General features: G+C 38.7%; 1 protein-coding gene across 1 annotated transcript in view; it reads left to right on the forward strand.

Moving 5' to 3' along the window:
• The window catches only part of LOC136884399 (histone acetyltransferase p300-like), a 185,372-nt gene that overhangs the window by 128,412 nt on the left and 29,257 nt on the right, over nt 1–27,703 (forward strand). The window contains 4 exon segments of the mRNA XM_068229923.1: nt 1,751–1,885; nt 11,524–11,739; nt 16,665–16,925; nt 25,134–25,477. Coding sequence (XP_068086024.1) covers nt 1,751–1,885; nt 11,524–11,739; nt 16,665–16,925; nt 25,134–25,477 — 956 coding nt within the window.

Consider the following 27,703-nt stretch of genomic DNA (forward strand, 5'->3'; position numbering starts at 1 on the left):
CTCAATAAATGCAAAAATAAAACACTACAACACAGTTATAAAACCAGAAGCTACATATGCAGCAGAAACACTTTTTCACCTGAATAAACAATCAAAAACTGACAGACTTCAGAAAATTGAAAGGAGGATTGGAAGAACCTGCATCAACAAAAAATACTAGAAAAATGGACAGTGGCGGTTAATACCTAACAAAGTCGTGTACAAAGAGCTAGAACTCATTACGGATACTATGCGTAAAAGGAGACTGGGATTCTTTGGACATATCATGAGGATGCAGGATTCGAGACTTCTGAAACAACTATTACAACACAATCTCGTCTCAAAAAATACTACAACAGGATGTAAATGGATCAGACAAGTAAGAGAGGATCTGAAGGAAATAGGCCTTACAACAGAGGACACCACGAATAAGATAAAATTGAATACAAAACTCAAGAATACAAACCTCTACTTTACCCTAACACAAAACAAACCAACAACACGCATATTTTCAACTGAGGAAAGGGCACGAAGATTGGAGCGTCTGAAGAAGTACTGGGAAGACCGCAAAGCCCGAACAATCCCTTCAAAGAGACCTGAACGACGGACTGACTAAAGTGATCCTATGTGGTCATAAAAGAAGAGGAATAAGAAGAAAACCTCGTTAAGGCGTTTCTTCAGGGGAAAAGGAAAGAGAATGTATTAAGCGAGAAAACTGTATATACAAACAAAAACTATCCAACAGGGATATGGAAACGTTAGATATTATTTTTTTCTGACATGAGGGCATTTTATGTCATGTATCTGCAGGTACAGTGAGAACTATAGGCCTATCTACCATTTCTAAAGATTAAAATTCTCTGTGCTGTCTCTGCTACTCGTATTTTAAATGTGAATTTCTATCTTATATGAGGAGTAGAGGTGCGAAAATGCTGGGGTTTTGTACAATTACCTGACACATACAGTACTGAACTGTACACTATATATGACTAGATCACATGGCAACCATGTTTGTTTACTATCGCTTGAGTCTTTGTGAACCTGAGTGAACTGGACACAGCTGATGCTACACTGTCATCCAAATAATAGATTTTTGACAGACTGTCAAATAGAGATTCTTAAATTGCTATAACAGACTTACACTGCATATTTATGAGGTAAACATATATTTTCTATCTGGTTTTCATTTACTACATATTTTTGTGCAAATTAGGGGTGATGACATGGGCTTCAAATCTATCATCTGCTGAGTGACCATTCTTATGTTCAGATACTTCCCTTGCTTTCAAAAGTCTCTAAATCCACTTAACAGCTTCAAAAGTAGTTCATTCCCATTACATCTTAAAAATCATTAGTTTCTGTGAAGAGCCAAGCCTAAAATTATTATTGTTATGTCTAATGATAGTAAGTAGTTATATAAAAGTACACCATTACTTTTATTCCAAGAATGTTTGTTCATATTGAAATTGTTTTGCTTGCTTTTCTGGAAATATAATTTTTCGGACTTTGGTTTTTGAGATGCCTAGAATCAAAACCCAATCTCCAAAATCTAAAACTCTAAGGAACCTCTAAGGACAGCCAGTTGAAGCATTAACCTGAGACACCTTATCGCACCTGTTTAATGTTAGAACCTATGTGTTGAGACTTTGAACTTTGGCTTTGTTTACATCAACCTACCATCACTGACATTATTATTTATTGATCCAATGTGTATGTTCATACTAATGTCATAAGTCAATTTAGAGTCTTATTGGTATGTGTTTATCTACAGGGCAATAAAGAAGGATCAGTTCAAGGAGATGAAGAACGATCACTTAGAGATGGAACCCTTTGTAGAGTGTAATGATTGTGGACGAAAGTTGCACCAGATCTGTGTTCTACATATGGAGACCATCTGGCCACAAGGGTAAGTATTCAGTTCAATATTCCTCTGTGTGTGTTGTTTATTTATGCTGTTAAAAGTAGGCATTTCATGGAAAGGAGACACAAGTATATTGCAAAGTTTGTAATTTCAAATCTTAATGAAATTACGGACATTTAGAACAGATTTTATAAGTCCTTAACAATAGTTATTTAAGTTTAGTTGTTAACGGGGGCATGATACCCTAGTTATACTGTCACTGGCTTCTCACGAAGCTGGTTATAGTTTTGAAATTGGATTTTTGAAATGGAAGGCCACAAGCCGTTGATTTAGATTCCATGTAGAACTGATAGTCACCGAGGTCGATAGCTGCAGTCACTTAAGTGCAACCGTTATACAGTATTCGGGAGATAGTGGGCTCGAATCCCACTGTCGGCAGCCCTGAAGATGGTTTTCCGTAGTTTCCCATTTTCACACCAGGCAAATGCTCGGGCTGTACCTTAATTAAGGCCACGGACGCGTCCTATCCACTCGTAGCCCTAACACCTATCTGTGTTTGTGCGACGTAAAGCAACTTGTTAACAAAAAATAAGCTGATAGTCCCATGACTGTGATCACAAAAAATATAAAAGCTGTGTTGCTTTAGATCTCTAGGTGATTGTGAAGTCAGGGAATTTAATGTGATAAGAAAATGCCTTTGCTGGCAGGACCTAGTGTTTACAGTGCACTATGTCTTCTGTTATGGGCTAGAGCAATTTTGTTACTTTCATTGATCTGTCTCTGTCTTATCCTTGGCTTTGACAATATGAAAGTGACTGAGGTATGAGCGATGCTAGTAATGCCATTCCTTGTGCAGCCAGTCCGTGCAGTGAATGGTGTGAAAACGTTGCTCATAGGGTCGGTTGATGCATGCATTTCAGTGGGCTTGGCAGACTGATATGTAATAGCAACTTCTGGCTAGGTGTGGAAAGCAACGGGAAACTACCTCACTCCTCATTTCCCTAGTACGCCTCTTCAGTGATGCCTAGGACATCTATGACAGCTGATGGCAGAGCTGTTGAGGATCCAACCAGCCTTAGGGCTGAAGACTGAACATACATACATACAAGAAAATGTAAGCATGTATTTTTCATAAAGTTGTCCATAGTTGTAGTAAGCATTTTTTTGACTTGTAGTTTATTGGCCAACAAAGTATACAATAGGTTTAAGAGAGTTTTTTAAATGTGGTCAATTTACCATCCAGATTATGTATTCATTCAATTAAGTAATAATAATAATAACTTAAATGTTTCCACCTTTTCAATACAATATATTCACAAATTTACAAAATTATACGTACTAGTACCGTATAATTTTGTAAATTTGTGAATATATTGTATTGAAAAGGTGGAAACATTTAAGTTATTATTATTATTACTTATATATTGTTCAATACGGACCAAAAACATGAAATTCATAACCATCAATCATTCATTCAATTATGTACATGTTGTTGGCACTATAGTAAGACAGTAGTGTGTAGATTCAAGTGATTTTCCGTATGTTGAAGTGAAGTTTCTACTAATATACATTGCAGTATATATTCATGCCATCAATACTTTATAGTCATAAAGTTGGCTGTATATAATCAATCATAAATCACTACTGATTGCATTTAGGGCAGCTCAGGTGACAGTTTCCCTGTCTGTTGTTTTCCTAACCTTTTCTTAAATGATTGCAAAGAAATTGGAAATTTATTGAACATCTCCCTTGGTAAGTTATTCCATTCCCTAACTCCCCTTCCCATAAACAAATATTTTCCCCAATTTGTCCTCTTGAATTCCAACTTTATCTTCATATTGTGATCTTTCCTACTTTTAAAGACACCACTCAAGCTTATTCTCTACTGATGTCATTCCATGCCATATCTCCACTGGCAGCTCAGAACATACCACTTAGCAAGCAGCTAGTCTCCTTTCTCCCAAGTCTTCCCAGCCCAAACTTTGCAACATTTTTGTAACGCTACTCTTTTGTCGGAAATCACCCAGAACAAATCGAGCTGCTTTTCTTTGGATTTTTTCCAGTTCTTGAATCAAGTAATCCTGGTGAGGGTCCCTTATGCTGGAACCATACTCTATTTGGGGTCTTACCAGAGACTTATATGCCCTCTCCGTTACATCTTTACTACAACCACTAAATACTCTCATAATCATGTGCAGAGATCTATACTCTTTATTTTCAATCATATATGTACATGATTACCCCAATGAAGATCTTTCCTTGTATTGAGACCTAGGTACTTACAATGTTTCCCAAAGGGAACTTTCACCCCATCAACACAGTACTTTAAAAGGATTCTCAAGAACAAACAAATAAGATTGTCATTAAAACTGTACAACACAAACAATATGTCATATCTGATGAAGAAAGGACAGCCAGCTCAGCCAGAATGAAGAGGTTTTGGGAAAGGAAGAAGATGATGCAAGCTAAATCTTCAGTTAATTATTTGTTAACGTAAATGTATTTGGGTTTGATTTAAGTGCTCCAACCGCCAACCACCGATCTAAACATTTTCAAGCAGATTTTGAATATAGTCATATTCACTCCCCTAAGCCATAGTGAATTCAAATGCATGACAACTAAGGGAATATTGCTGTCAACAAGAAAATAATGGTAAAAGCAGTAACAAACACAAGGGTAGGACAGCCACATTCCTTAACAATTCATAGAACCTTGAACATTGGAAGTACTTACAGCACTGAGAGGGGACTGTGTGGTTTGGGTCACGTAGCTGTCAGCTTGCATTTGGGAGATAGTGGGTTCGAACCCCACTGTCAGCACCCCTGAAGATAATTTACAATGTTTTCCCTTTATTAAGGTAACAGTCACTTCCTTCCCTCTACTAGCCCTTTCCTATCCCATCATCACCATAAGACCTATCTGTGTTGGTGCAACCTAAAGCGAATTGTAAAAAAGAAAAAGTACTTGCAGGGATAGCCAAACTACAAGCAGCAATGTAATAGCCTGTGTTTGGCAGGTGAGACACGTCCTGTGAGGGAGTACTTAGCTTATTTTGCATTTCCTATCGGATGTCCAATAAAGTTATTCTAGCTGAGCACATAATGAGGGGATTGAGGATTAAGTTGAATGGGACCCTTATTATATTGGAGTAAATACAGTAGTTTTGTATGTTGGAAATATTTGGTAGGAGCTTTCAGATTGCAGATTTGGAGTGATAAATTCATGTACTCAACTGAGTCTGGCATTGTTTTCAGTTATAGTGCGCACCAGCCGGGAAGGCGGTGCGCAGACCACCATGACATCATGGCAGCACACTCCTCTACTATTGTGCCAATAACAGTCAGTGAAGCTTTAGCAGGTGAGCGAGTAAGTTGTGGTGTGAGTAGACGGACTATTTTGCACATTTTGAAGCATAGAAGTGATTAGATTGTGACTTTGATGGAAGCAGAGGTAGGAAACAAACAACAGGTTTTGCATAAGCAAGCTCAAGAAGTAGTGTTCAAAGTGCACAAATACGTTAAGTACAGTAAGGAACGAGCAAAGGATGAGGAATAAGCTGCTAGGCGTAATGGTGCCACATCGCAGGAACTCGCATCAGCTGTGTGTCGTGTCAGTGTTCATACAGTACAAAGAATTGTAAGTGAAGCCAATTTGGCCAATAAATCGACTGGGGCTGGTGGACTTGACGTTCCTGTTGGTAAGGAGGCTCGACTTATCATGTGTCATGTGGGATCGTCCACAAGATTCGTACCACAGTGCAAAATTTTTTGCTCCAAATCAAAAAACCATTACACTGTTTATCATACTGTAACAGTAAATATGGTACTTTGACCAGCATGAATTAGATGCAGGGCGTGTACCATTCTGACTGAAGTGCTTACAGAGGAAGAGAAGTTTTTTGAAAAAATTCTTAAGTTCTTTTTTTTTTTTAAGTTCTGAATTTATTAACAAAGTTCAAAAGTTCAAAATGATATCACCTTCATACAGCAAATATGCAGGAAATGGTTCTTTCCTCATCCAGGCTGGCAATGTACTCAAAATCCGGCTGCTCTCCTCGTACTGCCATCAGTCTCCTCTCCGCACCATGGAACCACGATTTCTCCCACCATGGAAATTCTAGAAGTTCTGGAATATTCATACGATGTCCAGAAGATCGGGATAACGTAGTAATGTGAGCATTGAGATTTGGTTGCACGGAGAATGGCTTATTAGCACCTGGGACACGGAAAGAGTTTCTTGAGCAACAGATTTGAATGTTGAACGAAGGAATCACTCGTAGTGTAACGTAATCAAATGTCAATAAAATTAACTAATGAAAATGTCATACTTCAAACAGTTTGAAATTATCACACACGAAATATTTTTTTAGGATTACATGCAATTATAACTCGGTGACTTGAAAAAGAAAATGTTTCACTTGTAAACCGATTTGGTTCATTAATTTGAAATGAAATGAAATGAAATGAAATGGGTTTCACTTTTTCACAGTCCGTGGTTTGATCACACACAAAAAAAACTGTCTATTGAAAACCCGCAGTTTAAATGCACAGTTCATTGATAGTCATGAATAAACAGTTTAATTTCACGGTAAATGTGCACCTTAAACACAGTCTAATATCTAGCATGAATGTAAAGTTCAAATACATAATTCACTTCTTAACACAGTTCAATGCCTACCACAAGTGCACGGCTCAATTACTTCTTTCATCTCTTAACACAGTTCAATGTCTACCATAAATGCACGGCCTAAATAAATATCCATAGTCAGTCATTAACACACGGCTCATTGTCTATAGCGAATGAACAGTTCAAATAAGCGTTTCACAGTCTATCATTAACTCACAGTTCAATGTCTGCACAGATTAGATGCGTAGTACACGGATTGAAACTAATCACGGTCCAATGTCTACTCTGAATGCACGAGATATTGGAAAATTCCACGATTTCTATGAGTCCAATGACACAGTCATAGATTGAAATTAATTCATTAATTAATCACTTGTCACAGTCTGAAAAGTTCTGACACACAAAATTTGTGAAATATTTCAATTAGCTGGCAATGCAAGTATTGTTCACAATTTATCACTGTTTGGATTGTTTCATCAATCATGGGTTGTGAACACTTGTAAGAAATGTAAGTTTGAAACATCTGTCTGAATAAATCACCATTAAAGTTTAAATCAATCTTAAATGAGGCTAAATTCTATCACTCGTGAATCACAGGAAATTTTCAAGTCCACACACAGTGTTGTAAAGTTTAAGTCAAAGACTCGGCAAAATAAGACTATCCTTGTAACTCGCTGAAATATTTATAAGTTCAAATGTGGAGTTTAAGTCTTGAACTCGGCGAAATGAGATTATCACTCGCATAGTGTCGCGGTCCCTAAGATCCGACCGGCTGTGGCATAGAGGACCCGTGTTCTCGCCCGCTGCTCACTGCACGAACTCCAATTTATACACAATCTAAGCCAAAATATCTCTTTACATTTCGCTCAACAACTTCGTAGTCTCTTGCTGGATTTTTACCAAACCTTGTAGGAATAGAGATAAAATATGGAACTACATGATGATGTAGTTGATTTTACACAATTATTACTGTAAGGGAAGTTATTAGCCAAAGAAACTTTTGAACATTCAATGCTGACATAGGCTCTCTCTTTGTCACAGAGAGGCAGGCTGTGACATCAACCCGCTCTACGTCACACTCACAGGTTGCTCGCTGTCCCTGGCTGTCTTATGCTGCTGGGCTGGCGCGTAGCGTGAAGTTTTAAATTTTAACTGCGGGGACTTGGTTCCGTACCGCTGTTCCCAATACAATACGAACATGAATTCGACATTATTTAAAAAATGGTTCCTAGAACATTTACTTCCTAATATACTGCCGCATTCAGTAATAATTATACCGAGCTCGATAGCTGCAGTCGCTTAAGTGCGGCCAGTATCCAGTAGGCATAGATATCAAGGATAATTAAATAAAAAACCACCTATTCAATACTTTCCAATACTATCCAGTATTCGGAAGATAGTGGGTTCGAATCCCACTGTCTTCAGCCCTGAAGATGGTTTTCCATGGTTTCCCATTTTCACACCAGGCAAATGCTGGGGCTGTACCTTAATTAAGGCCACGGCCGCTTCCTCCCCAGTCCTAGCCCGTTCCTGTCCCATCGTTGCCATAAGACCTATCTATGTCGGTGCAACGTAAAGCCAATAGCAAAAAAAAAAAAAAAAAAAAAGTAATAATTATGCACAGCACGACATCGTACCCTGGTACGAACAAAATTCCTTGCAGAAATTCGTACCCATCTAGAACAATTGCAAGTATTGAAAGCACACAAACCCAAGTCTGTAAAATACGAATTGGGATTCCATTGCCACAGAAAAATGTCATAGGTTTGTCTGCCTGTCACCTAACCATTGTCAATGCAATCCAATTGAACTTGTTTATGCCAGGTAAAGGCTTATGTAGCAAATAAGAACAAGACTTTTAAGACTGCTTATGCTGAAAAGCTCACTTACGAGGCCATAGACAACATTTATTTCAAGAGAGGTGTGGAGTAACTGTGTTGCACACACAGAGAAGTTACAGGAGGAGGATTTTGTTGGGGAAATGCCAATGGACAGCATAATGGAGCTCTTTATTGACAATCATCAAGATTCTGAGGCAGAGTCTCGGGTATCTAACACCAAGAGTGACTGAGAACCTTCCCACCTAAGCACTTTGCACACATTTTCTTATATGTGTTTTTAATGTGTTATGGTTTGTGGAATATATCGCACAGTTTTAAATTTTTACTGTTTTCCAACCTCTTGTGTGATGTGATGTTTTCAGTATTGTATAATATTCTGTAGAGGGTAGAATGTATTATTTTGGTTACTATTATGTTATTCACACTCGCATTAAGAGTATTACCAGGTTAATATTTATGGTGATTTGTGCACCGAAGAATGACCAAGTGAGTTGGTTGTGCGGATAGGGGTGCGCAGCTGTGAGTTTGAATTCAGCAGATAGTGGGATTGAACCCCACTCTCGGCAGCCGTGAAGATGGTTTTCCATGATTTACCATTTTCACACCAAGCAAATGCTGAGGCTGTACTTTAATTAAGGCCACGGCCACTTCCTTCCCATTCCTAACCCTTTCCTACCCCTATCAGTGTCGGTGCGACGTAAAGCAACCTGTAATACCTTATGTACCGAAGAATGCATTCATCGTCGGCAGTTACTCATTTCCAAGTTTACAGATTTCATGGCTAGTAGCTCTCTTCAATTCACAGCAGTTTGTGTTTAAAGTTCCAGTGACTGTACAGGCCAATTCTTGGGTAGAACATACATCCACACATTGTGCAGCTGAGGGATGGGGGAGATTTTGGCTGGGTTTGGCAAAGTTTGTATTCCCGTCGCTTAATATCCTCATGTCTGCGGCGTTCTTGTTCGAAATGTTGAACTGAGGCACAGACACTTTGCTGCCAAAGTAAATAGTCATTGCCAAGTGTTCCCCATGTTTGTGGGTTTATTTCTGCCGTCTTTAAGGATTGTTTCAATTGGTCTTTGAAACGTCTCAGAGGGGCACCCTGTGGTCTTGAACCGGAGCTAAGTTTACCACAGAGGATCTGGCGCATTAGTCTGGTGTTGTCCATATGGCGCACATGTCCTGCCCATATGAGGCGATGGCCAACGACCAATACTTCTACAAACTTAGCACATGCTTTCTCGAGAACTTCAACATAAGAGACATAGTTGTCCCACTTGATATTCATGATGGAGCCTAAGTTTTGCTGGTAAAAGCGCTCCATGAAGGTCGCTATTCTCTTCGGAGCCCAACAGTGTAGGTTGGTGAGGCATAGTTGTCTTCACTTTTGTTCCATGAAAGTCACGAAACTCGGTACATATATTGAGAGAAGGGTGAACAATTTCCTGAAGAAGAAGGAAGCGGGTGCTGGAGAGGAGATGTCATGGCCGTATAAGGTTCACATTTCACAGCCATAGAGAAGTGTGGAGATGACTACAGCCTGGTACACCATTAGTTTTGTGTGAATTGTAAAGTTTTATTCCTGAAGAATGCATTACAACACTAAGAATGGCTAACATTAATCAGTCGTACTCCATTCGCTCTTTGTCTGCCTGTGGCCACCATAACGGGTGCAACAGTGGACGTGTATCAGAGCCTTCCCGGCTAATGACACTCTGCTTGTTCTAGACACTTCACTTTCATTTTTCCTATCCAGCCTGCATTGAGTAACTGTTCTCTTCAGCGCCCAACGGTATAGGTTGGTGAGGCATAGTAGTCTTCACCTTCATTCCATGAAGGTTTCTGTTTGTCCTGCAGTTAGAAGTGTTGTATTTCCACTAAATACAATATTCAAAACAAAATGGCATTAGAACGACTGTGCTCCTTTTGTACACATACGTGCTGTTGAAATATTCTTTTTTAACTTTTTATAATGGTAAATCTTAATTAGAACTGTGTGTGTTGGAAAATATCCTGCAACAGAGAAAGGTTTACTGTTTTCCTTCTTATGTTTATGTACCGTAAATTATCACTGGCAAACCAACAGAAGGTGTGGCCCCCATAGGATCTGGACTTTGCGAGTATAGGAAACCACCCAGAGAGCAAGAACACTGATACCCGTAGGAAATCAGCTTAACAAAGTTTATTGAACAAAATAAATAAACACCGAAAAGAGTAAGAAAGATTTAAATATTTAAATACCAACATCACTAAGGTTTCGTTGACACGTGCCCTATACTAATTCACAGGGATCCAGCCCTGTTCACAGTTTATCACCAGAGGACTACAATGTAATAGATAATTCTAGATAAGGCTTATTGATAATAAGCCACTTCAAGTGACTCAAGGAGGAGCGCAAATTCCCCTAACATAACATACCATGGTACCGTATACTTTCATTAAAAGACGCTTCTAAGCGCCTAAGACTCCTAGGGAAGTTGAATACATCATTCAACACACACATATATATATATATTTACAACTACCAAGGGCACAAACTCCCAATAACTTAAGCTGCAGTAAAGCTGCAGTAAACAGACCCAAGGGGTTCACACATAAATTTACAGTTTCCAAGCAACTCGGCATTTATAATGCCTTGAAACAACATTCAGCGTCCATCCAGTGGCTTACAATCGAAGGAATGTCCTCCCATCATCCGTAAGTTTTAAGCAAGTCTTAGATGCTTACCTCCCATACCCCTAGCGGTCCTGGGTTCGAAGACGGGTCCGTGAAGTGCTCAAGTGAGAGAGCAAGGCAAGAACAAGAATGCCTACTCCCAGCAAGGCAGCACGGCCTCGCCAAGAGTACCGATGACGCAAGACCACGTGACGCAAAGCGACACACACAGGCTGCGTGAGAAGAGCACCGCGCATCCGCAGGGGCAAGGGAGGGAAAGCAAAGGGAGGCAAGTACAGGACGGGCCGTTCCTAGGGCGAAAAAAGCTCCTTTACCCTGGGACCATAATTTAGGAATACTTTATTATAATTTTCCCAAGGGGACAACTCAAAGGGCGAAAAAACAGAGTAGTGCATAAAATAAGTTGAAAACCATTAAAATAGACATAGTAAATAGTATAAGGGGGAGGGGAAATCAAATACATGGCTCTGTTTATATAGATTGGGAAAAACACAGTTTTTTTGGAAATGATCATATTTTGTTTTGTATTATTGATTCCAGATTTACTTGTGACAACTGTTTAAAGAAGAAGGGAATGAAACGGAAGGAGAATAAATTCAGTGCCAAAAGGTTGCCTGTCACGAAGCTCGGTACATATATTGAGAGAAGGGTGAACAACTTCCTGAAGAGGAAGGAAGCGGGGGCTGGAGAGGTGGCTATCCGAGTAGTGTCCAGTTCTGAGAAGACCGTCGAAGTCAAGCCTGGAATGCGCAGCAGGTCAGTTCTAGTACTGTTTCACCTATCATAAAAGGAAGTATATTGTCATTAGTAGAGCCCAGTTGATGTATAGCAGTGGACTATGTGGTGTACTCAAGGAGTAAATTACTTCATTCAGAAAGTTAGTGATGTATAACGTAAACTTTCTTAGCATAGTCTGTTTAGCCGTAACTTCAGCATTGCTGGAAACAAAACCATGTATAGTGTATATGCCTGAAAAAGAGCTGATTGGCTGATGTTCTTTGTTGCACTTTCACAATATAGTACATTAGTTAACCAGCTTACACCACTGTATTCTATATATATATATAAAATATTGAATGTTTATTTGTATGTCTCGAATGGACTCAAAAACTACTGGACTGATTTCACTGAAAATTTCACACTTTGTTCCTATTACCCCTGGGAGGGTTTAGGAAGTGGTTTGAACAAAATCTGATGGGTAGTTCAGCATAGTCTAGTCAGCAGGTTGCCTAACCAACAGTATGTAAAGATTATGGTGTGTTTCTTAAAACTTTTCTTCTTCTTCTATAAAGCTGTTATCCTTCACAACTGGTAATTTACAGACAACGTTTGTTGGAGGTCTTTTCCAATAAAGTTTCACATTTTTCGTACCAAGTGGGGTATATTTTGTGATAATTTGTGTAATAAATCTGATTTCGCAATATTTCGCGAGTTCATTTTGCTAAAATACGAAACGGTACGGTACCTACAAGGTCATATATAGGCAAGAAAGGGGTGAAAAACTTTGTGCATATCGCTATTACAAAAAAATACGGCCCCTATGAATAATAAATAAAAATAATTATTATCTTATGTTTCTGCTTATTTTTATTAACGATTTTTGGAGACACCAAACAAAACATACTAGGGTATGCGTTAATAAAAAATGGAGACAACGAACGTATAAAATTGAACATGATGAAATGCATTACTGCAACACCTTTAGATATCCATAAATGCAGCAAACTTTCCTGTTATTTATTTTTATTCTTTCCGTCGTTGAACTTTCGACACTATCCGGGTGATAGCATACCTAACCTAAACAATGTAGTCTCTCTTATCTCATTTACAGCTATTCTGGTAAATCTTGATGTGATAAATGTAGAGAACAAGCATGAAATATACTTAAAAATAAGGGTCTGGCTTTCAACAGCCATGTTATCAAAAGAATGCTTCCAGTCACTATGTATTACATTCGGAAGTACAACTTGTAACATACGCTAGTTATCAGCTGGTGGTTTGGCACGCTTTTTACATGGCTTTATTCGAAAGGAGTGGCTTCTGCGACACATACACCAACTGTGAATATATTCACACTGTTTGGACTTGATAGTTAGGAATGAAACTATTTTTAAAAGGTTCAAATGCTCTCGATTGCAGGGCTGCTGCTGCTGCTGCTTCTATGGCTGATGAGATGGTAGTGAAAATGATGTCGCTTGGAATGACGACACACCGGTAGCAGGGAAGTTGGCGGTGAAAGGAAATCATTCAGATGAAAGCAGTGATCAGGTTTACTGCGTGATAGGCCTACTGCTCAATTCACAGAGACAAATGACTGGCTATTACATTATTTTGTATCAGTATTGCATAATATCTATGATATGATACCTTTATCCCTTTTCTCTGCGAGATCGAGTATGAAGAGAGACGAATCTTCGTAGTGAGTTCTTATGACCGCCCTTCCTGGCGTCAACCTCATCAGAGGAATTAATAAGACTTAATGAATGATGTGATGTAGGAGTAATTAAAACTGACTCTATTTTATGTATATGCCTAGACCTAAAAGTCGTGTTCGCCATTTATTGTCTTTTTACATTTAGAAATACTGCCTTCCATCAAAAATAGCCAGTATAACTCAAATACATTCATAAGTTTGTTAAAGAATAGTGTGAAACTTTTACATGTACAATTTATAGTTCTTTATAATCTAGAAGTCATATGTTCACTGCACAAAATTTGAGGTTATCGCATATTGGACCCTCCTTTACTTTTTTTTGCTGTAAAAGTGGGGAAAAAAGGAGTCTGATATGGGAGTAAATGCTGTACATCTCACTTGTCTGTCTTATCAGTGTATAGGACTCTGGTGAATTTGTCAATATGGGGTGTTAATACATATTATACGTCACCTCTTTATGCTTCATTGCTACTTCCTGCTTCCAGTTTAAGTTCCTTATATTCTGGTAAAATGCATTTCCCTGTTGTATCCTTCTACAGCGCCGATCTCCATGTCCATTCCTGCATCATGTCAGTTTGCTTCCCAAGTACTTGAAGGTTTCCACAGTTTCAAGCTCCCCTCCAGTTTACCTTTCCCTTACCTTTCTTCTGTAGTTGCCAGACTGATTGGCTCAGACTGTTAAGGCACGGCTTTCTGAGCCCAAGTTGGTAGGTTCAATCCTGGCTCAGTCCATTGATATTTGAAGAGGGTCAAATATGTCACCCACGTGTTGGTAAATTTACCGGCATGTAAAAGAACTCCCGCGGAACAAAATTTCGGCACCTTGGTGTCTCCAAAAGCTGTAAAAGTAGTTAGTAGGATGTAAAACCAATAACATTAATTCATTAATTAATTTAATCTCCTGTAGTCGGCACCTGATACTGTTCATCCCTCGAAATATACTTAAACAATATTACCCCACCGTATTGGGAATCACCGATAGGTGATATAATTTTTTGTCACAGAACACTGAATTTTCATCTCTCTTACTGCACCAAATGAATACCAAGGAATCGCATATTACATACCATATACCACAAGTAATCTGCACCATTGAATCCTATTGAATGCCATTGTGAATGCTAATTTTAGGAGAGAATTTTAAAAAAAGAGAGAGAATTGGATTTAATTTGTGTTTTATTTACAACAGATTAATTCTACATAATGATGTACTCCAAAACTGAATACAGAAAAAACATGAATTTGTTTCTAAGAAACTCATCATAATCTTCGCGCAGGTAGACAACCCCGCTGATCAGAATTGTCACATGGTTTGCTTATCTTCTGCTGATATTTATAATCAACTAGTTTCACCTGTCTGTTGTTGTAATGAGTGTGCTGTCTTGTATTAGTTGTATAGGATTGTATTTTGCACAACGCCCAGCCATTACTGAGTGTTTTTAAGTCATGTTTGATTTTTGTTAGTCATAAGTAAAACTTTCTCTGACATCGTACTTTCTTCGTACTGGCCATGCGGTTAAGGGAGCAGAGCTGTGAGCTTGCATCTGGTAGATAGTGGGTTCAAACCCCACTGTGGACAGTCCTGAAGATCATTTTCCATGGTTTCCCATTTTCACACCAGGCAAATGCTGGGGCTGGGCCTTAATTAAGGCCACAGCCGCTTCGTTCCCACTCTTAACTCTTTCCTGTCCCATCGTCGCCATAAGACCTATCTGTGTCGATGTGACATAAAGCCAATTGTGTGTACTTGCTTCATGCTGCATGGTTTCCAATGTTCTCGGCATCTTCAATAACCCTAAGCATATTTTAACACTAGAAACGCCGGAATATTTTATATACCTGGTACCGCTGATGCGGTCATTTTGACCGCTATGAAATTATTATATTTTTGTTCTCTATACGCATGGTTACTCATTATTATCATTTTGCCTATGTTTCTGTACATTGCTTTATAAGTTTCAATATTTATTCATCAATAAAGAGACTCCACACACTTGTTAGATTGTTGTCAGAAACATGCCGCTTTGAATATGGAGTTTGTCCTGGATTTTCTTTCAAGGGGGCATGGAGAGAATCCAACCAGGTGTCACATTCCCAGTCTGCTATTTTTACCTTTGCTGTTGCGTCCCCTATGATACCATGCTTTCCGGGTTACTGTTTCTACGGCTGTAATAGCATAGAATAATTGAAAACTCGTCAGTACTCAGCCAATGCGGGCATCATTATAATTTGAATACGGTATAATTAAAGAAATTTCAACAAACTTGTTATGTTGATAGTTATAATAATACTAATATCAACTTACCTTCAACCTGAACAATCCGGTTTTCAGCGTGATCTGAATCACTGCTTTCCGAGTTATCACTTGACTGGTAGGTCCTTTATATCTGGACTACATTCTACATCAGACATATTTTCAGGAATGTCATGCCGTAGACTCAGCAACTGATGGTTTATGAGACAGTTTTACTGTAGGCCTAATAGCCTACATTTTATTATGATAATTAATACAGCGGTCAAAGTGACCGCTCTGGCAATAGTAGGTTACCTGTTACTAACGCACTATCCATTGATGCAAAATTAATTATATTTAATATGCATTTTCCTGACCACTAATCAGAAAAAGTCACTGCAGCTCAATATCCTACAATAAAAACTGTAGTCAAAATTGAGTTTGGAAAATGTGTAGTGGTCAATTTTGACCGCTCCGGCAGTTCTAGTGTTAATCTGTGAACAAGCAATTATGAGAACTTAGTCATACTTAATTCGTTGCTCATACTTCACTTCTAACATGCTACTGATGCCGCACAGACCAAGGCCAGATAGCGCTGTAGTACAACAGGATTCATTGTTTGAGGTGAAGCAGTACCAACCTTATTTCTAATAATGCAGCAGCCAAGTTTTTCTTCACTAAATTCTGGAAAATATATGTGCAGAATATTTGCATATATACAGTATTTATTTTACTTCCCATAGTTTTAATGGCCTACAAATAAAGGTTTTGATCCTAAAGACAACAATATACAGAGCCGTTTACAGAAATTATGATGGGTATAAAATAAAGAATGATGTGTCCCAAAAGTTCTTGTACAAAGATTAGAATAGAAACTAAATTTCTGGTAATATTTCTGGGAGGATAGCTAGAAGTTCTTCATTTTTTTTATTGTATACAAGACTATTGATGTATTGTGCAGTATATTAAGGGCTAGACTTCAAGCAGAGTTAATTTGCCAGTTTCTTGTTTCAGGTTTGTGGAAGCTGGAGATTTACCAGAGCAGTTCCCTTATACAGCGAAAGCCCTGTTGGCATTCGAAGAGGTTGATGGTACGGATGTATGCTTTTTTAGTATGCACGTGCAGGAGTATGGCTCGGAATGCCCTTGCCCCAACACGAGGCGAGTATACATTGCGTACCTGGACTCAGTTCATTTCTTCAGGCCTCGCCAATTCCGTACGGCTGTGTATCATGAGATTCTGTTGGGGTACCTGGACTATGTTAAACAGTTAGGGTGAGTAAAATAACTTAATGTTCATTTTATTGGTACTTTAGAATTTATCTTTACAATTTTCTGCTGAGTGGTTGTTATGCCCATGTTTTGAATAGCTTCTAGTTCAAGTCATAAGGATTACCCTCATTTTGTTTCTTAATCCACCTTCAGATAATATTAGATTTGATATAATAAAGGAAGAAAATGGTCATATTGTATTGTATTGGCCAATTTTTAATAAAGTTAACAGTTAATCAGTCAGCCCATGCTATGTGTAACATTGTAATAATCGTTGACAGTAACACAACTTAAAATAAGCTGACCATTTTTAGCTATTGTAGACCCAAGGTAAAGAAAGATACTTAAACTCTGTCACTTACACTGATACTACTCAAAGCATTTTATTTGACACTAATAAAATGTTCCAAATTAAAATTACCAAAAGACTTTTAAAAAATACTAATTTAAAATAGTGTTGGAGGACTGATTCATGGTTTGTATGTCTCTTCAACATCCTACACTGACTGAGCAAATGTCATGAGATAGCGGAGCACTGATGGCAGGTGTGTTGTCTGCGCACCACACGCCCCCTGTGCCAGCGGCAGTTGTATAGGAGACCTTGTGAGCAGTGGCTGTGCATGTGACAGGTGTAACATGGAACGTCGTCGTGAGCTGACACCGTTCACATGGGGTATGGCGGTCGGTGCCCGATGGATGGGAAGTGCAATTTCGGAAGTGTTGCGGGAATTCGGCTTCACACGATCATTACATGTAATAAATATCATTTTTGGTCTGTATTGATGATATTAGATTGAAATAATAACATTAAGTTATTTATTAGACCACCTAATCAATACAAAATCGTTTTGGATGATTTACATAAATTACATAAATTTGTTAGCTAATAATGGGACATGTTTCGCCTTCCCTGAAGGCATCATCAGCCATAGTCTTAACCTTAAATTAAAAATAAGCGTCTAAATAACATGTAGTAATGAAATGAATTTTAAAAATCTTGAAGAGATTTGAAGTAAAATAACATTAAAAATAACAATGATGGTTTGAAAATACAATGTGATGAGATACAATAGTGGAAGTATTAACAAAATTAACATTAGAAGGCTGCTAAAATAAGTACAATGGATAAAACAACAGATTGTTATACAACAAGTAGTAAGATTGCATAAAAGTAAAGTTGATAGTCATGGCGGTTATAATTAGACGATGGCGAAAAATCTTATATAATCAAAGTAAAGAGGAGAGAATAAAAGTCGAAGTTAGTCGAGAGATCCAAAGTTCATCATGATCTTGAAGATAAAAGACAAAGTCAGATGCATATGGTGAAGTTGTAGAACACGTTGAGGATATGAAGTTGGTGAATAGAAGTTGAAGAACAGTTTCAAATAGGATCACTATGGACCATCTCAAAATTTGAAGTGATGTTCAAATGTTGTAAATTGTGAGTTTGTAGATATTCTAGTTGAAAAAGCATATAAAAGTGGAATCTGTAAATGGAAGCAAGAAACGTAGAGTTAATTGTGTGAAAAGATATTGGAAAATATTGAAGTAGAATCGTATGCACTTACCATTTGACGGTGACAAAGATAGCTTGTAATATTATGAGTTAGAAGAATTTGCAACCGTAGACTTCTTGCTACGTGTGTTATAACTGAAGTTTTGTGCTGGAGGGGGATCTGTTTGCGTTGACGTAACTATTGGAGGGGGGCTGCTATTGGTGGGAGGGAAAGAAGAGAGTGTATTACTGCGCGTGTTGTAACGGTGTGAGGCTATTGGAGGGAGCGATGTTCCGGTGGGTGTGGCTATGGGTTTATTGGTTGTATTTGAATTAGAGGTACTAGCGGCGGGGGGAAGGGAGGGGGGTATATTAGCTGTAGGGGAGGTGGGAACTCTAATTGATGTGAGGTTGAAGATTTTTAAGAATTTGTTGGTGAGGGAAGTTGATTCTCGTAATAAAATAAGAATCTGTTCATACAAGGGGCTTTTTTTATCAATAGTGTCGTTTAGATTTTTATCTTTATTAAAATGTTGGTCGAGGAAAATAAATAAGTTTTCATATTCTGTCATGAGTTTGCTTTTATCGACTCTTTTTAGGATATGGAGGTCTTGTTCTATTGTGGTGAATTTATGCCCGGTGTCCCTCATATGGTTGGCCATTGCGGAGAACTTCCCTCACCAACAAATTCTTAAAAATCTTCAACCTCACATCATTTAGAGTTCCCACCTCCCCTACAGCTAATATACCCCCCTCCCTTCCCCCCGCCGCTAGTACCTCTAATTCAAATACAACCAATAAACCCATAGCCACACCCACCGGAACATCGCTCCCTCCAATAGCCTCACACCGTTACAACACGCGCAGTAATACACTCTCTTCTTTCCCTCCCACCAATAGCAGCCCCCCTCCAATAGTTACGTCAACGCAAACAGATCCCCCTCCAGCACAAAACTTCAGTTATAACACACGTAGCAAGAAGTCTACGGTTGCAAATTCTTCTAACTCATAATATTACAAGCTATCTTTGTCACCGTCAAATGGTAAGTGCATACGATTCTACTTCAATATTTTCCAATATCTTTTCACACAATTAACTCTACGTTTCTTGCTTCCATTTACAGATTCCACTTTTATATGCTTTTTCAACTAGAATATCTACAAACTCACAATTTACAACATTTGAACATCACTTCAAATTTTGAGATGGTCCATAGTGATCCTATTTGAAACTGTTCTTCAACTTCTATTCACCAACTTCATATCCTCAACGTGTTCTACAACTTCACCATATGCATCTGACTTTGTCTTTTATCTTCAAGATCATGATGAACTTTGGATCTCTCGACTAACTTCGACTTTTATTCTCTCCTCTTTACTTTGATTATATAAGATTTTTCGCCATCGTCTAATTATAACCGCCATGACTATCAACTTTACTTTTATGCAATCTTACTACTTGTTGTATAACAATCTGTTGTTTTATCCATTGTACTTATTTTAACAGCCTTCTAATGTTAATTTTGTTAATACTTCCACTATTGTATCTCATCACATTGTATTTTCAAACCATCATTGTTATTTTTAATGTTATTTTACTTCAAATCTCTTCAAGATTTTTAAAATTCATTTCATTACTACATGTTATTTAGACGCTTATTTTTAATTTAAGGTTAAGACTATGGCTGATGATGCCTTCAGGGAAGGCGAAACATGTCCCATTATTAGCTAACAAATTTATGTAATTTATGTAAATCATCCAAAACGATTTTGTATTGATTAGGTGGTCTAATAAATAACTTAATGTTATTATTTCAATCTAATATCATCAATACGGACCAAAAATGATATTTATTACATGTAATGTCAATGCCAACCAGGCAATAGTAAAACCTAACAAGTACTTGAACCTAAAAATTAAAATAGGCAAGATTTCTAGAGATATCAAGTTTCTTAAAGATTGCTTGAAATTAGAGTTGGTACCTAAATTTCTCAAATCTTTACAAAGAAAAAGTCATCCCTATTCAAAAGCTAATGCCACTCAAAAGAAAGTAAACAACATATGGTTGAAAAATGAAATTAAACTATTATACAAGAAGAAATCTTTACTAAATTTACAATTATATAGGACTCATTTGACCATCTCTCAGAAATTACCCCCACTTGAATGGAGCTCATTTTTAAGGTACACTGACATCAAACTATCTTACGTATTAGACAAGAAACAGAAAACCCTAAACCATAAATTACTTTGTCTTCAAGAAAACAAATGTAAAACTCCTGACCAAAATACAAACAACAAAGTGTCCCCTTCCCATTTGACTAACATTCCCACTACAATCAACCTATCTAATGCAACCTTCTCTAACCAAGAATTAAATCTATTAGATAAAGGCATCAAACATAATTGGCCCAATCACAAAAAGGCAGAAGACATCATCACTACCATCGCTGAAACCGAAACTAATATCGATAAACAAATCCCAATTGATAAACAGAATGACGTACGATATGAAGTAAAAAAGAAACTCCCAACTTTGATTAATGAGATAACATCTAATAATAACTACAATGTCTCGAAACAAATTCTAAACCTGAAATCCAAAATCCATAACAACAACGTAGTAATTACAAAAGCAGATAAGGGCAACACCATAGTAATAATGAACAAACAAGATTACATCAATAAAACTGAAACCTTTTTTTCAGACAATACCTATACCTTAATTAACAAAGATCCAACAAACAAAATACAGCGTAACTTAAAGAACCTTCTTAAAAATTCTAACTTCATTTTAAATGATCAAGATTATCAGAAATTAACTGTAATGAACCCAAAATTACCTACAGTCAGATCACTGCCCAAAATTCATAAAAATGATGTCCCCATTCGGCCTATAGTTAATAGTATCAATAGTCCTACCTATAAAACCTCTCAATTCCTACACAAATTCCTAAAAAAACACTTCAAATTTCACAACTCCAACCCCATAAAGAACTCGATCGAACTTTGTAATTCCCTAAATAATTTCAGTCTACAACCAAACCACGTTTTATGTTCTTTTGACATCACCAACATGTATACTAATATCCCTATCAGCAATACTATTAACATCATAAAAAACAATCTGTTGAAACATAGCACATTGAGTAAAATCGAAATTGATGAATGGTTAAAATTACTTAATTTCGTTTTAGACAACAACTATTTTACCTTCAATAAGAAAATTTACAAACAAGAAGGTCTAGCGATGGGAGACCCATTGTCTGGAATACTAGCCGATATATACTTAGATAATCTCGAACATAGTAAGATTATTAACAACATCAACGGACTCTGTCTTTGGCATCGCTATGTTGATGATACCATAGCTATCATTGATAAACAAATCAACAACAGCAATAACATACTATCATTCCTCAACAACTTAGATAATAATATTAAATTCACTAAAGAAGATGAGTTCAATAACTCTTTGAACTTCTTAGATATCAAAATCACACGAGCATTGAACAAATTCGACTTCCAAATATACAGAAAACCCACCTTTTCTCCAACAACCATAAAAAATGATTCTTTACATCCCAACTCACATAAAAAAGCCACTTATCACAGTTTAATATATAGAGCATTAAAGATCCCTATGTCCTCTACTAATTTAAAGAAAGAATTACTATTCATCAAGGAAATAGCTAAATTCAATGGATTTAACACGAGTATGATTGATAAAATCATCAATAAAACTAAACTGAAACTAGCTACCAATTTAACCCCATTAAAACCCGTCAAACCAAAATACGCTAAATTCACGTTCACTAACCATAGCATTTACCCGATAACCAATTCATTAATGAAGCACGAAATAAAAATAGCCTACACAACAAAAAACACTAATCGTAATTTATTCTTCAATCACAACTCTATCAACATCACAGACAATAGTTACTCTGGATCAGGAATATACAGACTGAAATGCTCTACATGTAATTTTTCTTATGTTGGCCAAACTGGCCGCAGCTTCTCTACCAGATATGCTGAGCATTACAATGCCCAAAGACACAACAAATTCTCCGCAATGGCCAACCATATGAGGGACACCGGGCATAAATTCACCACAATAGAACAAGACCTCCATATCCTAAAAAGAGTCGATAAAAGCAAACTCATGACAGAATATGAAAACTTATTTATTTTCCTCGACCAACATTTTAATAAAGATAAAAATCTAAACGACACTATTGATAAAAAAAGCCCCTTGTATGAACAGATTCTTATTTTATTACGAGAATCAACTTCCCTCACCAACAAATTCTTAAAAATCTTCAACCTCACATCATTTAGAGTTCCCACCTCCCCTACAGCTAATATACCCCCCTCCCTTCCCCCCGCCGCTAGTACCTCTAATTCAAATACAACCAATAAACCCATAGCCACACCCACCGGAACATCGCTCCCTCCAATAGCCTCACACCGTTACAACACGCGCAGTAATACACTCTCTTCTTTCCCTCCCACCAATAGCAGCCCCCCTCCAATAGTTACGTCAACGCAAACAGATCCCCCTCCAGCACAAAACTTCAGTTATAACACACGTAGCAAGAAGTCTACGGTTGCAAATTCTTCTAACTCATAATATTACAAGCTATCTTTGTCACCGTCAAATGGTAAGTGCATACGATTCTACTTCAATATTTTCCAATATCTTTTCACACAATTAACTCTACGTTTCTTGCTTCCATTTACAGATTCCACTTTTATATGCTTTTTCAACTAGAATATCTACAAACTCACAATTTACAACATTTGAACATCACTTCAAATTTTGAGATGGTCCATAGTGATCCTATTTGAAACTGTTCTTCAACTTCTATTCACCAACTTCATATCCTCAACGTGTTCTACAACTTCACCATATGCATCTGACTTTGTCTTTTATCTTCAAGATCATGATGAACTTTGGATCTCTCGACTAACTTCGACTTTTATTCTCTCCTCTTTACTTTGATTATATAAGATTTTTCGCCATCGTCTAATTATAACCGCCATGACTATCAACTTTACTTTTATGCAATCTTACTACTTGTTGTATAACAATCTGTTGTTTTATCCATTGTACTTATTTTAGCAGCCTTCTAATGTTAATTTTGTTAATACTTCCACTATTGTATCTCATCACATTGTATTTTCAAACCATCATTGTTATTTTTAATGTTATTTTACTTCAAATCTCTTCAAGATTTTTAAAATTCATTTCATTACTACATGTTATTTAGACGCTTATTTTTAATTTAAGGTTAAGACTATGGCTGATGATGCCTTCAGGGAAGGCGAAACATGTCCCATTATTAGCTAACAAATTTATGTAATTTATGTAAATCATCCAAAACGATTTTGTATTGATTAGGTGGTCTAATAAATAACTTAATGTTATTATTTCAATTCACACGATCAACCGTGACCAGGGTGTATCGTGAATGGTTGAATGCGGGTGTCACCGTCCACAACAGACGAACGACCGGCCGTCCAGCCACCCTCGATGACCGTGACCGACGACATCTGAGACGGATCGTCAATAGTGACAGACGGGCAACCGTGCAACAAATCAGGCTCGATTCGACACAGGCCGTGCTAGACAAGTCTCCCAGTGGACAATCCGTAGGAACATGGGTTCTATGGGGTATGGGTGCCGGCACCAGACACGGGTGCCACTGATAACCCAACGTCATCGCGCACAACGACGCGCATTTGTCGCCAGTCACCAGGGATGGACACTGGAACAATGGCGTAACGTGATATGGTCGGACAAATCACAATTTCAACTGTACCATGCCGATGGGAGGCACCGTGTATGGCGCAGACCACGTGAAGCGATGGATCCTGCCTGCCTCGAATGTGTGTTCCAGGGCGCTGGTGTCTCTGTTATGGTCTGGGGTGCCTTTTCCTGGTATGGAATGGGCCCCCTAGTTGTTCTGGAAGAGACTTTGAATGGTACGCGGTATGTTGAGCTGCTCGGAGACCATCTCCACTCATTTTTGGCCTTCAAGCGCCCAGACGGTTCTGCATTGTTTCAAGATGATAACGCGCCACCACATCGCTCCCACGTCGCCCGGGAATGGTTCCAGGAACATGCAGCAGAGGTCCAACGACTGCCATGGCCACCCAGGAGCCCCGATATGAACCCTATCGAGCATATCTGGGATGTCCTGGAACGCAGGCTCCATGCAATGGATCCTACACCCACGAACAGACCAGCATTGGCGGCTGCTCTGCAAACGATTTGGTGTCAGCTGCGTCGAGAGGACTACCAGGGACTTGTCGACTCACTTCCACGGCGTCTCACTGCAGTTCGCAGAGCCAGAAGAGGCCCCACTTGCTATTAGGTGACTACCCCATGACATTTGCTAAGTCATTGTAGACTCAATAGTTTTTTATTATTTAACCTCACAGTCCAAAGCTGAAGTTCAATTAAAATTGTTCTTCTGAATTATTCAATGTCAAGAAGTTTGGGATTCTGTGCAGTACCACAAACTGTTTGGCATTGACTTTTTTGGGCTTATCACAGTGTTGTGTTGAAGAAAGTTCAAATTGATCAGATAAAAGTATTGACTGTTAATTTTATTTATTACATATTTTACTGGGGAGATTAACATTTTGAACGTCATAGGAAGCCCAGGAAATTCTGAACTTTTTTCAAATATTTTGTCTTTAATTTTAGGTACACAATGGTTCATATATGGGCATGTCCACCCTCTGAAGGTGGTGACTTCATCTTTCACTGTCATCCAGCAGAGCAGAAGATCCCCACACGCAAGCGTCTCCAGGAGTGGTATAAGAAAATGCTTGATAAGGGCATTATCGAGGGGATAGTATTCGACTACAAGGACATCTTGAAACAGGCTGTCGAGGACAATCTTAGCTCAGCAGCTGAGTTGCCATATTTTGAGGGAGACCACTGGCCTGACTTTCTTGAAGAAGTTATCAAGGAGTTGGATCAGGGGGAGGAAGAGAAGGGAAAGCAAGCTGAGGCTGCCGAAGCTGCAGCTGCAGATGCAGTAAGTGGTGATCCAGAATTCTCTTGGTCTTTCTAAAGATTCTACGAACTCTTCCAAATTTTTGATTGGAGGTTTTCCATGTTTACATTCTTTCCCAAATGTCCAGATCCGTTTAATGGTTTCTCTTAATTTTAAGCATATGATTGCAGAACTTAAAATATGTTTTGAACCTCCTGCTGTTTCTGGATGTTGCTTCAATGGCTGAACGTTCTTCTCTTAATGGGCACAGTGAATGCAGAAAGTCCTTGTCTTATTGGTCATTGCTAGCATATGTAGAAGGTACTTCTCTTATTGGTCACTATGTGGCTGGAAGTCCTGTTCTCATTTGCAGCTTTAATTTAACTTTAATGCATACATCTTCATTATAGATTGCTTCACCTTTTAGTATTCAGTCTGCAAACCTCTGTAAATTTACTCCATAACTCTTATCTTTATATCATTAGAAGCTGAGTAGCCATTGTTCTTAGTCTCCCTCTTCCTCTGTTATCCTCCATGTCCGATATTCCTCCATTCACCTCACATAACCCTATGACCGAATCCATGTGCGTACCGCGCATCCATAGAGTTCATTCCTAACTTAGACGTTTCTCCTCAAGAGTACTGCCCTGCCACTGCATTAGCTTTGTTGTACCTTAATTTGAACTATGATGTACCTGTCCCAGCTTTGTATTCCCAATCTGACATTCAGTTCTCTTACATTTCTTTCCTGCTGTCATCACTTTAGTCTTGGAAATGCTAATACATAGGTGGATCAAAAGGTTAGCTGCACTAACGCGCCACAGCAGCGCGCTGTGTGTCGCAAACGTGGGCACAGCGGAGAAAGGGACAGACACTGCCCACACGTCTGTTAGGCAGGTCGCTGTGGTGTCTCGTCTAGTATTGTGTGAATAGCGGCCAAATGCAATGGTGCGTCAACTGGACGTTCACTCCAAATATGAGATGCGTGCGACAATCCGATTTCTATGGGCCAAAAGGAAGAATTACACGGACATTCATCGTGAAATTAGTGCTGTGTATGGGGAGCGGGCCATTTTCCGGCAAGGTATCGTAAAGTGGTGTCAGCAATTCGAAGCCAGACGTACGGATATCACGGACAACCATCGCGAAGGCAGGTCTGCAATGTCCAGGACCCGTGCAAAGGTCAACAGTGTGAATGCGATCATTAGACAGAACCGGCGCATTAAACTGAGAGAAATCGCGACGCAGCTGAACATGTTGTATGGCAGTGTGTTCGCCATTGTTCACGAGGACCTTGCATGTCGTAAGCTGTGTCAAAGATGGGTCCCACATCTCCTCATCGATGAGCACAAGGGACGTTTCCAATCCTCCCTGGCTTTTTTGCAACGCTATGCTGCAGGCGGCAACGAGTTTCTGCGGCGAATCGCCACAGGCCACGAAATGTGGGTCCCCCCCCAGAAATGAAGCGAACATCAATGGAATGGGTGCACCCCTCATCACCACAATGAAAGAAGGCCAAGATTCAACCTTCAGCTGGTAAGGTTATGGCGACAGTGTTCTTTGACATAGAGGGTTTGCTGCACGTAGAATTCATGCCGAAAGGAACGACGATCAATGCGGCGTCATATTGTCAAACGTTGCACCGGTTGCGTAAAGCGATTAAAGAGAAGCGCCGGGGAAAATTGAGCACCGTTGTGATTTTGTTGCACGATAAGGAAACACCTCACATGACCTGCCTAACAAGAGAACTGCTGCAGCGTTTCAAGTGGGATGTCTGGCAACATCCACCCTACAGTCTTGACCTAGCGCCATGTGACTTTCATCTGTTCAGTTCAGAAGACCTCAGGCCTCAGGTCCTCCACTGTAATACAGCCTGTACCCTTCGTTCAAAGGAATCTCTCCCGTACCCCTCTTCTTGGTCCCGCACAGTCCAAGTATGGCTATATCTTTTTCTTTCATGAAGTCAACCAGTTCTTTTGTCTTTCCCATCAGTGTCAGAACATTTGCTGTTGCAATCTTGATGTAGTTTGGTGCTGGTTGCCACTTCTCAGAGTTTTCTCAACACCCAAAGAGCTGCGCGTTGCTTTTAGCAGGAGACACCCTAACCTTTTACGAGGCACCCTATCTGCTTTATCCATATAGGCTATTGTTACGATGGGCTTGCCACAACCACAGGCATTTTTTACTTACTGCCAGGTTCAAAATTAGGCCACCCCTAACATGGAGACAGAGTCCTTCCGTAGCCGCTCCTATGAAGTACAGATGCTCCGGGTTT

Source organism: Anabrus simplex, chromosome 12 (assembly GCF_040414725.1).
Source record: "Anabrus simplex isolate iqAnaSimp1 chromosome 12, ASM4041472v1, whole genome shotgun sequence".
In the NCBI taxonomy this organism is placed as follows: domain Eukaryota; kingdom Metazoa; phylum Arthropoda; class Insecta; order Orthoptera; family Tettigoniidae; genus Anabrus; species Anabrus simplex.